We start from the raw sequence: 16,120 nt of genomic DNA, 5'->3' as shown, positions 1-16,120 counted from the left end.
ATTAATCAATTACTAGGTTAACACATTTAATCAAATAAATATATAATGTGAAGTCCATAAATAGAAGATAAGTGTGTATGTGTGCACATGCACACACCCATAACACATATTTGAAACTTGCTTTGTGCCAACTAGTTTGTTGTGTACTCTACACCAAGGGTCAGTCCTTTTCTGTAAAGGACCAGAAAGAAAATATTTTAGTCTCTGCAGGCCAAGAGGCAAAACTGAGAATGTTACTTCTATAATGAGAGAGAAAACATTTTCACAAATTTTTCCTGACAAAATGCAAAATATAATAATAATTTAGTATGAAGTTTTGTAACATGGTAATAAGAATGGAATTATTTGAGGAGAGGAGAGATAGCATTTCACTTAATTGGAGTCTAAAGTTGGTGTTCCCTACCATCAAATTGATTTTAAATATTCATCTGTAAAAATCATTATCTCAGGTTCCAGGACAAAGATTGCTGGTCAGTATTTGCCTTTTTGCTGTTGCATTTTTACATGGTTGACATTAGTATAGCTTTGTGGTTAAAAATTCAGGCTCTGGATCCAGACTCAAATTCTGCACACCAGTTCCTAAATGTGTGATTTTGGGAAAGCTCTTTCATCTCTGAACCTCATAGATAATGAAAGTAGTAACTTCTCAGTGTTGGTGTGAGGATTAGATGAAATAATACATATAGCGAACTAAGAAAAGTGCCAGCATAGTAAGCAGTCAATAAATGTTTAACTTTATTTAAATTCAAGGTCTAGTAATACAAAGAGTTGAAATTGACTTAAATATTTTCCCATGCTAGTAATTGCTCTGGATGAGTGTTTAAATCATAATTGCAGATGAACCATTTTGGGGACAATCCCAGGAGACATTTTATATAAACACATTGTACTTTATGAATGTTCCCTTAAGTTGAATTATTTCTCCCTCTGGTTCATTTTGTGTTCCTTCTCTCTCTCACTCTCACTTTCTTTTCATTAAATTTTTCTAGATTGAATCAGCAGAAGTATCTGGAAACAGCGTGGTGTGCAGCTTTCTTCAGTATATGGAGAAGTCAAAACCTTGGCAGAAAGCTTGGTGTGTGATCCCCAAACAAGACCCTCTTGTGCTGTACATGTACGGTGCCCCCCAGGTATCTAAACTGCGTCCGTCTGAAGGGATTCTCACCTCCAAATCCTGGGTTTCATTACAATTGAAAAATAATAAGTAACTAAAATTCAAGTTTATTTAAACTGATTGATTCCTTTTATAGCCAATAATTTCTTTACCCTATGGATCATTTGTCCCCTTCTCTCATTCCTGTTCAGTGGGTTTAAGAAAAGGTGAATTGAATTAGGAAAGGGACGAGGAGAAGGGAGTGAAGCAGAGGGAGAAGCAAGAAGAAGGAGCCTTTATAATAATAGGAAATACAGCAGTTTCCCCTTATTCACAGTTTTGCTTTCCACGATTTCAGTTACCCATGGTCTGAAAATATTAAATGGAAAATTCCAGAAATAAACAATTCATGAGTTTTAAATTGCACACCGTTCTGAGTAGCATGATGAAATCTCATGCCGTCCCACCTGGGACGTGAATCATCTCTTCGTCCAGCATATCCACACTGTATACTCCACCCACCCATTAGTCACTTAGTAGCCGTCTCAGTTATCAGATTGACTGTCATGGTATCACAATGCTTGTCTTCAAGTAACCCTTATTTTACTTAATAATGTCCCCAAAGCGCAAGAGTAGTGATGCTGGCAATTCGGATATGCCAAAGAGAAGTCAAGTGCTTCCTTTAAGTGAAAAGGTGAAAGTTCTCAACTTAAGGAAAGGAAAAAAATCGTACGCTGAGGTTACTAAGATCTACAGTAACTTTTATTACAGTATATTGTCATGTGTTCTATTTTATTATTGTTGTTAATCTCTTATTGTGCCTAATTTATAAATTAAGCTTTATCACAGGTATGGAAGTATAGGAGAAAACACATATATATACGGTTCGGTACTCTCTGAGATTTCGGCATCCATGCGGGTGGGGGGTGGTTGTTAGACCGTATCCCCTGCGGATAAGGGGGACTACTGTAATAGTAAGCCTTTGTTTTTTTTTTCCTGAATAGAGGGATACTTGAAAAAGAAAGCAATATGAGAGGAAGAGGAGTTTAAATCAACCTGGGATTAACACTGTCCAGTAACAGTTTTTTGAGAACCGTACGTGCATGGCTCTGAGATAAATCTGTAGGAACAACAGACAAGCAGGTTTCCCTTCTGACCAGAGCAGTGCCAGGCACTGTGGATTGTGTTATGCTTAAAAAACAAACAACACTTAAACCAATTGTGCGCTCACGTGGAAATATATAAAATTTTAAATGTACCTGTTGTATTTTGGCCTATTTCTGCATTAAGGGCTAGTAAAACTTTATTTTAGAAATAGACTAAAAATGCCAAGGTATATATTTTATTCTATGTTGTTGTTTTTCCTAGAACCTTTTACTGTCCATAAATAGATAGATGAATGAATGAAACACCAAATAAAACTGTGCTTGGTAATGAAATCATCATTAATATTTGCTGGTTTTATATAATAAGATGACTATTCTTTTCTTTGCTTTTTCACTGAATGAAGAGCTGAATGGGCTCCCTCACAGAGAGGTGCGGGCTCAACGATTCCTAGCTGATTTAGGTGTCAGCTCTCATTCATTAATTCATTCAGCCAATATTATCAGTGGCCTCACGTACAGGCAGTGTGCTAAGTGCTGGATCTCCATCTCTGTCCATGGAGAGCTCACAGTGCAAGTCTGCGTGGAATGGTCATAGGAAAAGAAGTGTAGTAGAAGCCAGATCATGAAGGACCATGCATTTCATCTTGTATTAGTAAGCTAATACATCTCACACTCTTATGTACCATGTTTCTCGCCTAGGACGTCAGAGCCCAGGCCACCATTCCACTCCTGGGCTATGTTGTGGACGATATGCCGCGGAGTGCAGACCTGCCACACAGTTTCAAACTGACCCAGTCCAAGTCTGTGCACAGCTTTGCTGCAGACAGTGAGGAACTGAAACAGAAGTGGCTGAAAATCATCCTTTTAGCTGTCACAGGTGAGACACCAGATGGTCCTAACGAGCATCCAGCCACCTTGGACGATCATCCTGATTCTAAGAGAAAATCAGAATGCTGAACTCCAGGACCAACCACGGGTGGCGAGGTCTCCAGATTTACAGCTCAAGACATTCCCAGCTCTCCTTATTCCTCTCTTAGCACTTTATGTTGAAAAATATAGGCTCATAAATGCATCTTTTGGGGGACTATTTTCATATGTTGATGTGCTCTTAGTGAAATTAATGTGCACAGCCATTCTACCGATAAAAGTTTGAAATAATGTGAAAAATGGAGCATTTTTTAATGAGATATTCCTTGATTATGTGCTTTTGTCTTGAAAATGGTATCAATGGATTCTATCACTATCAGGTTAGAATAGGCCACTTTCGTTTGAGAAATCCTTTACTGTCTTCTCTTTCACATGTAGGACTTGTAACACTTTGAAAGATATACCTCTGTGTTGCCAAAACAGATCCGTGGTTAAAAAAAAATACAGGGACAGTTTAGACTATTATATTAACTTATTTAATTTAGTTTATAAAACTCCACCTGCATAAATAATATATGTTCTTTTGAGACAAAAGAAGAAGGACAAAGTGTTGGTGTTCAAACTTTCAACTTATTAAGAAAAGATAATACTTGTTTTTGTAGAAATACTCCTAAGAATAAAATATCTTAACTATATAGCAATTATGTATATATAGTATTAAATATAAATATATATATATACTATACATGCTTTTCTCTTCAGTTTTAGGTTCATATTTGTCTCTAATTTATTTTTTAACTATAAAGCATGTTTCATCTTGGAATTGAGCAGCGTTCTAAACTTCAGAAATGTTTTTGGTGATTTATGTTTAACTGATTGACATCTAAGGGTATTGATATTTTTATAATAAGAAAAAGCAGTAATTTATGTGGCATGGGATATATTAGTGAATTCCAACAGTATTTTTAAAGTACTATTTTTTTGTTCTGTGCCTATTTAAAACAGTGCCTCTCTTTGAAGGTGCTAACAATACCTATTTAAATGTAAGATGAGAGTTTAATTAATGCTTTGGTCTTGATTATTCTGGGATAAAAGTGCATCTTCGTCACTGGGATGGTGAAAGTCGTACCGGTGATTTTACCTTTTACAATCCTCCAGTGGTCGCAGCAGTTAATATCAGTGTGTGCAAAAATTTTCACCACAACCTGAACTGTACAAGATACCTGACCTTACACAGAACTGGGACATACGGAAACTACAGTTAGTGTAATGTTTTTCTTTACCATAAGACTGTTAAGGGTGGTTAAATGAGAACTATATATAATTAACACTTAAGATAACTGTGTGGGCCTATTCCTTTGTCAGCTGTGAAACAAAATTCACGTGACAACCTATGTTTGAGGGGGGTGGATAGATATTAATGGGAGTTTACGCTGAACTCTTTAAACCACCTCACTAAAGGAGAGAGGAGGAGAACACAACATTGAAAAGCAATATTTTAATGGCAGGATTTGAGGAGGTACAAGATGATTGAAGAGAGTCTGAGCATTTTCTTCTCTTATCCTCTGGTAAATTTTAATAGACAAAATGTGATGCCTTGTCATGAAGGCTGCTCTTCATTATATTGTAGTTATGATTAAAATCTCGTGTTGTTGGTTAACTTAACTTAATCCTTTTCTCAAATTAGATCTTTTTTTTTTTCCATTTACCCTGCCCCAAACATTACCCCTTTTTAATGCATCAGTTTGCTAGAAATCCACAAGAATGACCCCACTGTCCTCAGCCTTTGGGGATTACACCTTAAACGTAGAATGGATTCACTCAGCATTTGAGCTTGCCACACATTTATTTAGGCCTTGTTAAGAAATATTTGAAATAATCTCCTTTTTTCCCCACCCAAGAGGAGCAGATAAACTAATTATGGCTGACATGATTAGGGTGCCTCCCTCCATAAAAGGAATACTGGCCATGATCATTAACATTAAACCAAATACTCGGAACCAAAAAGAGATAAAGGTAGCTTCTTAGGCCCTATTAAGTCAGAGACAGACTAAAAAAATTTTACATGGCTTCTCTTTTCTAGCTGTGTGCGGGTGTGTGTTTGTACACAACATGTGTGGTTAGGGGTGGTTACTGAGACGGTTAAAACCACACTATAGAGGATGCTTTGGCTTTCTTAATCTAGAGAAGCAATAAAAATGTAGAATGATTATCAGGGGAAGATGACTTTTGTAAATGTGGATAGAAGGATGGAAATGTAAGGGCCAATTAGAAGATTTATGGGCTAGATTATTTTTGAAAACTATTTTAAATAAGACAACGACTACACTTTCCCTACTAGTAAGTTCTCCTGGAATGGAAGTAACGTGGACACACTCAAGTTTTGGCTCAATAATAATCAATGTTATTTAATTTAGATTATCAAAAGAATACTCATGTAAAGAGGGTATTTATTATTACACTCTTAATATCATCTTTAATTTTTTCAAAAAAATTATTAGAAATATTAGTATTAGAAGAGAATTTTTGGCTATCCAGTCACCATCTTCTTTAGCCAAGCACAAAGAGAAGCAATGAAGCAGCCTCACCTGGTTTTTTGTTTGTTTGTTTGTTTTTTGAGGAAGATTGGCTCTGAGCTAACATCTGTTGTCAATCTTCCTCTTTTTCTTCTTTCTCCCCGAAGCCCCAGTACGTAGTTGTATATCCTATTTGTAGGTCCTTCTAGTTCTTCTATGTGGGATGTGCCTCAGCGTGGCTTGATGAGCAGTGAGTAGGTCCGTGCCCAGGATCCGAACCACCAAACTCTGGGCCGCCAAAGCGGAATGTGCGAACTTAACCGCTACACCACTGGGCCTGGCCGCCCTCTCACCTGTTTTTTTTAATCACTAATGCTTTTACTTGGAGGAAGGCAAAAGAATACTCTTAGTCAGCCATTTAGTAAGCATGCAACTAAACCAAAAGACCTCAAAGTGTGACTGGTTACAAGAATAATCAATGTCTTTTGCTTTCCGAGACACCTGAGCAGTCATGACAAATTGAACCTAAAAAAATTGGTTGTTTTCCTATTAAAACTAACATTCCATATGGGTCTTATTCTTTATTTTCTCTAATTTGGTGCTTTTCAAGTCATCTTTCCTTTAAAGTGCCCTTCCTACAAACTTAAAAAATTCTTCTTTGATAAAAACTGCTATTCATTATAAAACATTCCAATTTTTTAAATTTACTTAAATTTTGCTTTATTGAAAGTCTACCATTTGGTGTATTAAGGATGAAATGTAGTGCAGACTTATGTCCAGGTTTTAAGTGGGGCTTAATAATGAAAAATGCCACCAGCCACTTTTGTAACAATGGCATCTATAATGCCATCATGTATGCAAGCAATAAAACTCTTCAGGGTGTGTTTTTATACTGAAATTTTAATATGAACGCCCCTAGTCACAAGGATATAGAGAATTAACTTCTAGAAGTGATACTGTAATTCAAATTGCTCTGTATAGGGAATCAGAAGTGTGTGGGGGAAGGGGGCATTATTCCTTGGATTCAAATGATTATCAAAAGCATTTTTACTTTTGTGAAAGGTACGGATGGTGAAACAATTTAAGCACATATGTACTACTTTATCAAGCTACATCTCATTTTCCATGAAGTTTAATACAACATTACAGGTTGGTGTACTTACCCTCACTGGGTGACCTACCCCAATTTTTTAAAAAAATACCCCAACTTAAAAAAAATTACCAAAGTTTTTACAAGAACTAATCTTTTAAATGTATCCTGTCCCCATATATAGATATACATTTGGATTTTTAAGAAGAATATTTGTTGCAGTCATAAGTATATAAAGAAAACTACAAACTTCATAGTACTGTGGCATTGTTAAGGATTCTTTGATGCCTTCTAAAAACCTTATATCAAAAATACTTCTGTGAGTTACAATTATGTGTTACTTTTTCTTGTCTACTTTGAGGAAACAGGGTGTTTTTTCCCCTTCAAATTTTAGATCTCATTTCTGGTTATATTCAAAGCCTTAAGTTCTTATTCTGAGCATATTGTCTGTGATAACTCTAATAATGATCTTTCTGGGCTGGCTATATCCTGAGGAAAAGGCACCAACAAGAGCAAGTAAACTTCTAGGGAACAAAGGTCTTATTTTTTTCAGGTATCCTTGCTATGATGCAGAATAGAAGATTAATTAAAATTTCCTACATCACATGATGTTCTTGTTAGCGGGTCTAAGATTAAGCACATGGTATTTATAAGCTAAAATTAATTCAAAAGGCAAAAATGTCTTAATGTTTTCATTCTTAAATTTTGTATTCTTCAAGAATGTATTAATATAAAAACTGTGGCTAACCAGTTCTTATTCTTAGGACTTTATTGACGTCTGTAGTGGATCGTGTTACTTCTTCATTCTCATCCAATTTTAGTAGAATCAAATTGCTTTTTATTTTCATATTACTATCTACTATAGATTCTCCAGGGTTAGAAAATATAAGTATGATATATAAAGACCACTAGATCTACTTTAAAAACCCTTTCTGTTATTTTATGCGAATATGTATGTATGTAAAAAAACAGTTGATTTCCAAATCTGTTTTTCCACAGGAATGAAATTTTTATAGAAACTATTCTTTTTAATTTAAACATTTTAACATAAATTATTTACATGGATTTTTAGTATAATTCATTCTTATATATGCCCCGTAATCATGTCATGAGAAGATAACTTTGCTTTCTTTACTGATATGGTGGAGGGGAATAAGATTAGGAACTGAAACAAGCAAGAAGGAACAGAAAGAGGCTGCTGGTCTCCAGATCAGAGCAATGTCTGTTAAGAGGGAAATATTTAACTGCAGAAGGGATATAAACTATAAACTATAAATAAATCTCTGTCATTGCATACTCATAGGATGCATTGCACTAGGCCTTTCACCTTGGCCTCTAAATTATACCGTTAGTATCTTGTCATTACTTTCTTTTTCCCTTAGGCTTTAAAAAAATAATAATTTCATTCTACTGGGCCATTTTCTGCACTGCTTACTGACGTAAAAAAAAATCTCTCCGAAGTCAATCATGGTCTTCTACTGTCTGGACTGATCGTTTGGTAGAATGCAGTGTCTTCTGTGTTTTGAGGTGAAATAGCACATGGGTTCTACAAGATAGTTTTTAACTCGTTGGGGTCACTAAGAGTCACATGATGGTCACCCCCTCCTAAAATTCATTATAGATGGAATTAGTGAGATTAGGTAGAGTTAGTGAAAACTTAAATCAAGAAATCTCATTGTAGCATATTTTAACAAGTGAATACCAAATACATAGAGTAATATATATAGGTTTGGGAAGAAATATAATAGTCTGTGGGGGCCATTATGATAACAGAATTGTATTATATATTACACATTGTATGGATGTTGGAATGTATCACTTGGGGGGGGGCGTCTCCCTTCATTAGCAATCATGTCTGTATATAAAACTTTGTTGTGTTTTTTTGTTTTTTGTTTTTACCAAACTAGAATTTCATTTTGTGAGTGAAAATTGACTGATAGTTTTGAATAAGTGTTATCTGGGTTTTTGAATTGTTGACTGATCAGTTTGAAAAGGTATGTTAGAATTTTAGAGTTAACTCAAATGTGAAAAAGTGTACACAAAAAGTAATTTTTCTTTTCTAGCTGTATCAATGTAAAAACTTGCAGATAGTGTATATATTGTGTAACATATGTATATTTGGTCATAAAGGCAGAGAATTAGAAACATTGTAAAATTAAGCACTTTAATTCCTATTAAATATTAAACATTTGTATCTTGTAAATAAATAGATCCTTAAATGAATTCAAGACTCATGTTATTTCAGCTAGGATTATGTATGTTCGGTTCACATTGATTTTGGTTGGCTCAGAAAAAAGTTACTCCAAAGGGTACTGATACACTTTCCCACCTCCAGCCCCAAGACCTGTGTTAAGTTTTTCAAGAATAAAGCTTGTGACAGAAGCCAGGGTTCCCAGGTGTAGATAAAGGGGCTTCTCCCTGTGATAACTCCAAGGCTAGATCTCCAGGAACCAGTAAAACAGTGCTGCTCTGTTTTCTGGGAAATGACTGCTTTACTCCATAGTAGTGGTATTTGCCTACATAGTTCAGTCTTATATGGTGAAACAGACATGGAAGTCAAAAGAACTCTGAGTCTTAATCCTCCTATTACCTATTATGTGACCTTAGACAATTTACCTGAATCCCACTAATAAACTCTTATGGTCATTCCAAGAAATAAGAAAAAGATGCTTGGTGACTACAAAGCAGTATACAAATGGCATTTCATGGAACACTTCACTGGGTTTCATACAGTTACCTTATTGTCTTCTTTTGATTAAAAAAATAAAAGATATGCCAAAAAGGAATCCTAAATGAATTGAGTATGATTTCATAAGTAAAACAGTCCAGAGATAATCCTTTTTAGAAGTTTATTACCTTTTTCAGGCCTTCGAGAACTAATTTGTTAATTGATGCCTACAAGCAGCATCAGCTAAGGAATTCTTTAAAATAAATGTTGCCCTTGGCTCTTCAGTATGACTTGCTTGGGTCCACCTTACACCAGAGTGGAAATGTGCTGGAGAGAGCCAGTGTGGCTACTTCAGGGCTTCTCCAACTCTCAAGTACAAGGAGCCACCTGGGGATCTTATTAAAATGCAGATTCTGATTTAGCAAGGTCTGGGATGATGCAGTTCTAACAGGGTCTGTGGCAATGCTGATGTTCCTCAAACCATCCATGGAGTAGCGAGCTTATAGTGGGAGGACTCTGTCATAGGCAACTGGCTAGAAATCCCTGGCTTTGCCGCTTACTGTTGTGACTTTAGGCACAAACTCTTCCTTGAAAAGCTGTGGGGCTTAAATTAGACAATATGCTATAATATTGTCTGGCCCCTATGAGACATGCAGCACATGATTGTTAATATTATTAATAGAGATCATTTAGGGCCGGCCCGGTGGCTTAGTGGTTAAGTGCGCGCGCTCCGCTGCTGGCGGCCTGGGGTTCGGATCCCGGGCACGCACCGACGCACCGCTTCTCCGGCCATGCTGAGGCCGCGTCCCACATACAGCAACTAGAAGGATGTGCAGCTATGACATACAACTATCTACTGGGGCTTTGGGGGGAAAAATAAATAAATAAATAAAATTATTTAAAAAAAAAATAGAGATCGTTTAGTTAATGCAAAAGTTTGCAGCCCTAGGGCCGGCCCCATGGCGTAGCGGTTAAGTGCGTGCACTCTGCTGCTGGCGGCCCAGGTTTGGATCCCGGGCGCCCAGCAAGGCACCATTTGTCAGGCCATGCTGTGGCGGTGTCCCATATAAAGGGGAGGAAGATGGGCACAGATGTTAGCCCAGGGCCAGTCTTCCTCAGGAAAAAGAGGAAGGATTGGCATGGATGTTAGCTCAGGGCTGATCTTCCTCACAAAAAAAAAAAAAAAAAGTTTGCAGCCCTGACTACACATTAGAATCACCTGGGGAGCAGTTAAACAGAGTGATGCCCCGACCTCACCCTCAGAAATGCTATTTTTTGTAGGGATTCAGCTATAGGCATTAGTATTTTCGAAAATTTCCCAGTTAATCTTGATGCGAAACCTCATTTGAGAAACACTGATGGAATATTTACTGCGTGCGCTCAGTCCTGTGTGAAGCTTTCTAAACATCTAAACGTAAGTTATCTCACATAAGCCTCCCAACAGCACTTGAAGATTTTCAGATAAGGAAACAGGTTTAGAGAGGTTAAGTAACGTGTCTCTCAGCTCTTGACGTCCTGCCTTCCTCCCATCCCCAGTTCAAGTATCATGTTCAAACACTATAATCACGCCTTTGCATTCACTCAACTCCCTTGTCCCTCTCTAGTTTTGTCGTGCTTGGCAAAACCAACTCCTGGGTTACTCACCTCTGTCTTCTCCATGCCTACACCATGCAGCTAAACAAAATGAACAATGACCCTGGTTGATCTCACGTTAAATTCATTACTTGATTACTATTTCATACTTCCTTGCTCCTCAAATCTCCAACACCCCTCCTCATCCTCATCCCAACTGATGACCATCTTTCCTACTTTACTCAGAAAATTAATTGGCAGAGGACTTCCACAGTCTCCCACAATCACATCTAGCCATCTACAAACACTTGGGCCCACGTATTCCATCCTCCTGCCTCTCCATGTTCCTACCTCAATCTGATCCCTCTAATTGTGCGCCACATCCTATCCCCACGTGCCTTCTCGAGGACATTGTTCCAGCCATTGTCCCTTCCTCGTACAATATCAATTGTCCCTCTTTACCGGATCTATCAGCAAACACACCTGCTATAATTCTTCCCAACTTAAATAAACCTCTTCAATTCCCCTGCCAGCTATCACCCCATTTTCCTTCACTTTTGGAGCAATACTTGAAAGAGTTTTCTATACTTGTCTCCGATTCCTCTCTTCCCATTCTTTCCTGAATGTACTCCAGTCAGGCTTTTGCCCTCACCATGTAACTGAAATTGCTCTTACCAAGGTTACCAATGACTTCCCTGTTACTAAATCCAACTTATTAGCAGCAGTTAACATATTTGATCACGCCTCCTCCTTAATTCACTTTCTTCACTTGGCTTGCTGGTCTCCAAACTCTTGGTTTCCTTTCTATTATTCTGGGCACTCTTTCTTAGTCTCCTTTGCTGTTTTCTGTATCTCTTCTAGGCTTTGGAGGGGTGTCCCAGGGCTAGGTATGTCCTGGGTTCTCTTCTTTATCCACACTCATTCCACTGGTGATCACATATACAGTCATGCACCGCATAATGGTGTTTCCATCAAAAATGGACCACATATACGTCAGTTATCTCATAAGATTAATACCATATAGCCTAGGTATACAGTAGGCTATACCATCTAGGTTTGCCTAAGTACACTCTGATGTTAGCACAATGACAAAAATGCCTAAGGATGCATTTCTCAGAACGTATCCCTGTCATTAAGTGATGCATGACTGTAATTTCATGCTGTCAACTCCCAGTTTTATATCTCTAGCTCTTATTATTCCTCTGCACACCAGAAACATTTATCTAATTGTCATTTCTATTTGGATATCTAGTATACTTCTCCCATTTAACCTGTCCAAACCTGAACACCTGATCTTTCCCCATAAAACCTACTCCGTCCATAATTTTCCACATCTCAGTTAATAGCAACTCCAGTTTTCAAGTTGCTCAGGCCAAAAGTTTTCATCTTTGACTCCTCTCTTTCTCAGGCTACACATTCAATACATCAGGAAATTCTACTAGCTCACCTTCAAAATATATCTAGAATCAGATTCTTTCTTACCAATTTCACTGCTACCATTCTGGCCTGAACCATCATCATCTCTTGCCTACATCATTGCAATAGCTTTCTAATCAGTCTCAACGTTTCCAGGCCCCCCCCACACACACACTCAAACATGCAGCCAGAGGAGTCTGTTAAAACACAAGTCTGGGGCCAGCCCAGTGGCGTAGTGGTTAAGTTATGTGCTCCACTTCAGTGGCCCGGAGTTCGTGGGTTCAGATCCTGGGCGTGGACCTATGCACCACTCATCAAGCCACGCTGTGGTGGCGTCCCACATACAAAATAGAGGGAGATGGGCACAGATGTTAGCTCAGGGCCAATCTTTCTCACCAAAAACAAAACAAAAACAAAAAAAACCCCGCAAGTCAGATCATGTTGCTTCTCTATCCCAATCCCTCCAGGGACTCCCCATTTCACTCACAATAAAAGCTAAAGTCCTTTGAGTGGCCTCACAAGGCCCTATATGTCTCCCCCCACCACCACCCTGTACCATATGTCTCCTTGCTTTTCCTTAAATAAGCCAAGTACACCTCAGCTTTATAACACATACCCTGGCTGTTTCCTCTTCCTGCAGTGCTCCTTCCCCAGATAGCTACAAGACTAACACCTTTGCCAATTTAAAGTCTTTGCTCAAATCTCACAACCACAATCCCACCTGACCACGATATCTTAGATTACAGCTGCCTCCACTCCCAACATAGCACTCCCATTCCTCCTTAATCTCATCTATGTTTCCCATAGCACTTAGCATCTTGTAACAAACTAAATGATTAGCTATTTTCGTGTTTATTTTTTATTATCTATCTACTCCTATTAGAATATAATCTCCATAAAGGTAAGGGTTTTTATCTGTTTTGGTCACCGATGTCCCAAATCCCCCCCCCCCGGCACATTGTGGGTACTCGATAAATACTGAATATAAAAGTTAGGTTATATAAAAGAAAAAAAAATGAACAGAACCTTTTTTCCAAAGTTTCAAATTGTTATGGGTACACACCTTTAGAATAGAGACTGAGAGGGAATGAAATCGACATTTTATATAGCTAAGTTGTTTTAATAACAAAGCCAGATTCCTGATTAAGTCTTTAAAACACAGTCAAGGACTTCAAAATATAATGGTGAAAATCTTAGTCAACCTTTGCACGATGGATTCTTGCTTTAAAAAATCAGCCTCAACCCAGTATCACCACCATCACCATAGCACCTGGACTGTGAGGAAATTAGAGGCAGCTGGTCACGGTTCCGAAGGAGCCAGAGGCACTGAAAGACACACGTCCTGAGGAAGTGGGGCTGCAGAGCGGACCTGGCCCAAGATCCGGATAATGAGCGCTTAGTCTGCATTCACTCTCCTACAGAGGAAGTGATTCATGCGTTGTTTTGGTGGTGCATTTAAGTAAAAACAAAGCCAGGTTGCTTTGTCTCAGTAAAGGAAACTCTGCTTTTATACAGTAGGATTGGACTTCATCATCCATTATGGTATTTTCATAAGAAACAATATTTTTTGATGATTACTTAAATATATTATCATATACTGAACTAAGATAGTATACTGTGAAAAATTTAAGAATATTGTTTCCATATAGAATCATACCCAATGGTGGAAGAAACACTTCATCCTAAAGATCATCTTGTAGGTTTTCAATATCTGCTCCATCAGTGTGTGTGTCTGTGTGTCTGTGTGTCCACTTGCGGAGTGGAGAGCAGGCAGGTACAGAATATAGGGAGAATGAACCAAAGGTTCCAGGGTCACGGTTTTAAATATGGGAGAAGGAACCCTCATTAAAGAAAGATTATTTGCTAAAAAAGTCATGATGCTTTTCTGAGTATACCTTTTTGGTTGAGTTTGACTTTTGAACCATCTTAGTGTCTCATGCATATGCACATCATAAAATCAACAATGGTGGAAAAAACCCTAAAGTGGAATACGAATACAAACAAATGAACCTATCTTTATATAAAAGAATATCAGATGAATAACATAACCACATTGACGAGAAAAATTAGAAGAACTAATGCAAATTTTGGACACAGTGTATTGACTATATTTGCTTAGACTAAAGACAAATAGAATTGTAAATAAATATTGAATTCTGGGTTATTGATTTGTTTTTCCCAGCGGTATGGCTTAGCATTTCTAACACTACTTTTGCTCAGTTTTAGAACTGAGGGAAAAAGTAATATGTTAAGGATAATGGGAGCCAAGTTTCTCACTGTCAGAGAAGACAGTTGCAGTGTGGAAATCCTGTGTTGTTGGACTAGAATTACAGATACCAGTATGAACATGTGGTTTTATAAAGTTAGCTAGTTTGCGGGGTATAGATATAGATATAATACATATAGATATATAGACCTACGTGTGTGTGTGTGTGTCTGTGTGTGTGTATACATGTACGTATATTTCCTAGCTATCTGCTGTAAGGGCCCAGAAGCAATAACACCCCAGTAGCAGTAAGCATACCTATGTTGGTTTCTAAATACCACCTTCCACTAAAAGGAACCAGAGCTCCTTGGAAAACTAGCTGATTCCAGGGCTGGCTGGGGCAGGGAAAAGTCAAGATAAGACTGGGTATCATATTGTGTCAGAAAGTGAGAAAGGCCCAAAGAACAATAGAGACACGTCAGAAGAACCAGAAGCCAGCTTGAAGAGCCTCCCACTGGCAAAATCCGGGACAGTTGAACATGAAAATTGAAAAATGATGGTAGTTATATGTCAAATAATTCTCAATAAATCTGTGGAAAAAAAGGATGGTAATGGATTAAAATCCATTGAATGAAATAGGAACACATGACTCCAAACTGATATGAATGAATGAATGGAGAAAAAAAGACCCTTCCCTATAAGAGAATGCAAATAAATAAATGTAGAAGGAACGATGAAGTTAAAAATTAGTATTTGACAAAACATAGTAACAATTCAAGTAAGAATCATCAATGGGCACTATAACCAATGGGTAAAAAATTCTTGAGGACAAGGGTATCTACATAGTCTCAAAGTTGTCCCCACAAAATTCTTATTAAAAACAAAAGGAAAAATAGTAACTTTACAGTGGAAAAAACTGGTGGACATCCCTTAACCAAGTTAACGTCACCAGTAAGGACAGACTGGTATAGTGGGCCTCTTGATCTGAAGCTCTGAGAAGGACACACGTCACTTCTGTGGTATTTCTGCCAAAAGTGCAGAACCTCAATCTAATTATGAAGAAATATCAGGTAAACCCAAGTTGACGAATAGTCTGCAGAATACCTGGTCTACATTCTTCAAAAATGTTAAGATCATGAGAGACAACGACAGACTGGGGAACTTTGCTCGAATCAAGGACTAAAGAGACGTGACAACTAAATGCCATGTGTCTGTAATCCTGGATTGGACCTAGGCCAGAATATTTTTTTTCTGCTATGAAAGATATTATTGAGACAATTGGTGAGAAATGAATAACATCTGTAGATTAGATAATCGTTTCTGTCGATTTTCCTGTTTCAGTAATTGCAATGTGGTTAGGTAAGAGGATGTTGTTCTTGAAAATATATGCTGAAGTATTTGACAGTGAAGAGCCATCACATCTGCAACTTACCCTCAGATAGTTCAGAGACGAAAGAGTGAGAGAGGGAGAGAGAATAATACAGCCAATGTAGTAAACATGTGGATAGAGAATCTGGATGAAGAGTAGAGTTCCTGTGATATATTTCTAACTTTTCCGTAAGCCTGAATGTATTTCCAAAAATATT

At 37.7% G+C, this 16,120-nt stretch overlaps 1 protein-coding gene across 4 annotated transcripts in view; it reads left to right on the top strand.

The window, feature by feature from the left end:
• FGD4 (FYVE, RhoGEF and PH domain containing 4) overlaps positions 1-8,895 on the top strand; it is a 206,326-nt gene extending 197,431 nt beyond the window's left edge. For all 4 annotated transcript variants that reach the window (XM_058558530.1, XM_058558533.1, XM_058558531.1 and 1 more), the window contains 2 exons: positions 990-1,130; positions 2,899-8,895. In XM_058558530.1, coding sequence (XP_058414513.1) covers positions 990-1,130; positions 2,899-3,156 — 399 coding nt within the window. In that variant the 3' untranslated portion in view covers positions 3,157-8,895. The remainder of the gene's footprint in view (positions 1-989; positions 1,131-2,898) is intronic.
• The last annotated feature ends 7,225 nt before the right edge of the window (positions 8,896-16,120 follow it).

Source organism: Diceros bicornis, chromosome 17 (genome assembly GCF_020826845.1).
Source record: "Diceros bicornis minor isolate mBicDic1 chromosome 17, mDicBic1.mat.cur, whole genome shotgun sequence".
NCBI lineage: Eukaryota > Metazoa > Chordata > Mammalia > Perissodactyla > Rhinocerotidae > Diceros > Diceros bicornis.
Note: the sequence above shows the minus strand (reverse complement) of the source record. Positions and strands in the feature narration are given on the sequence as shown.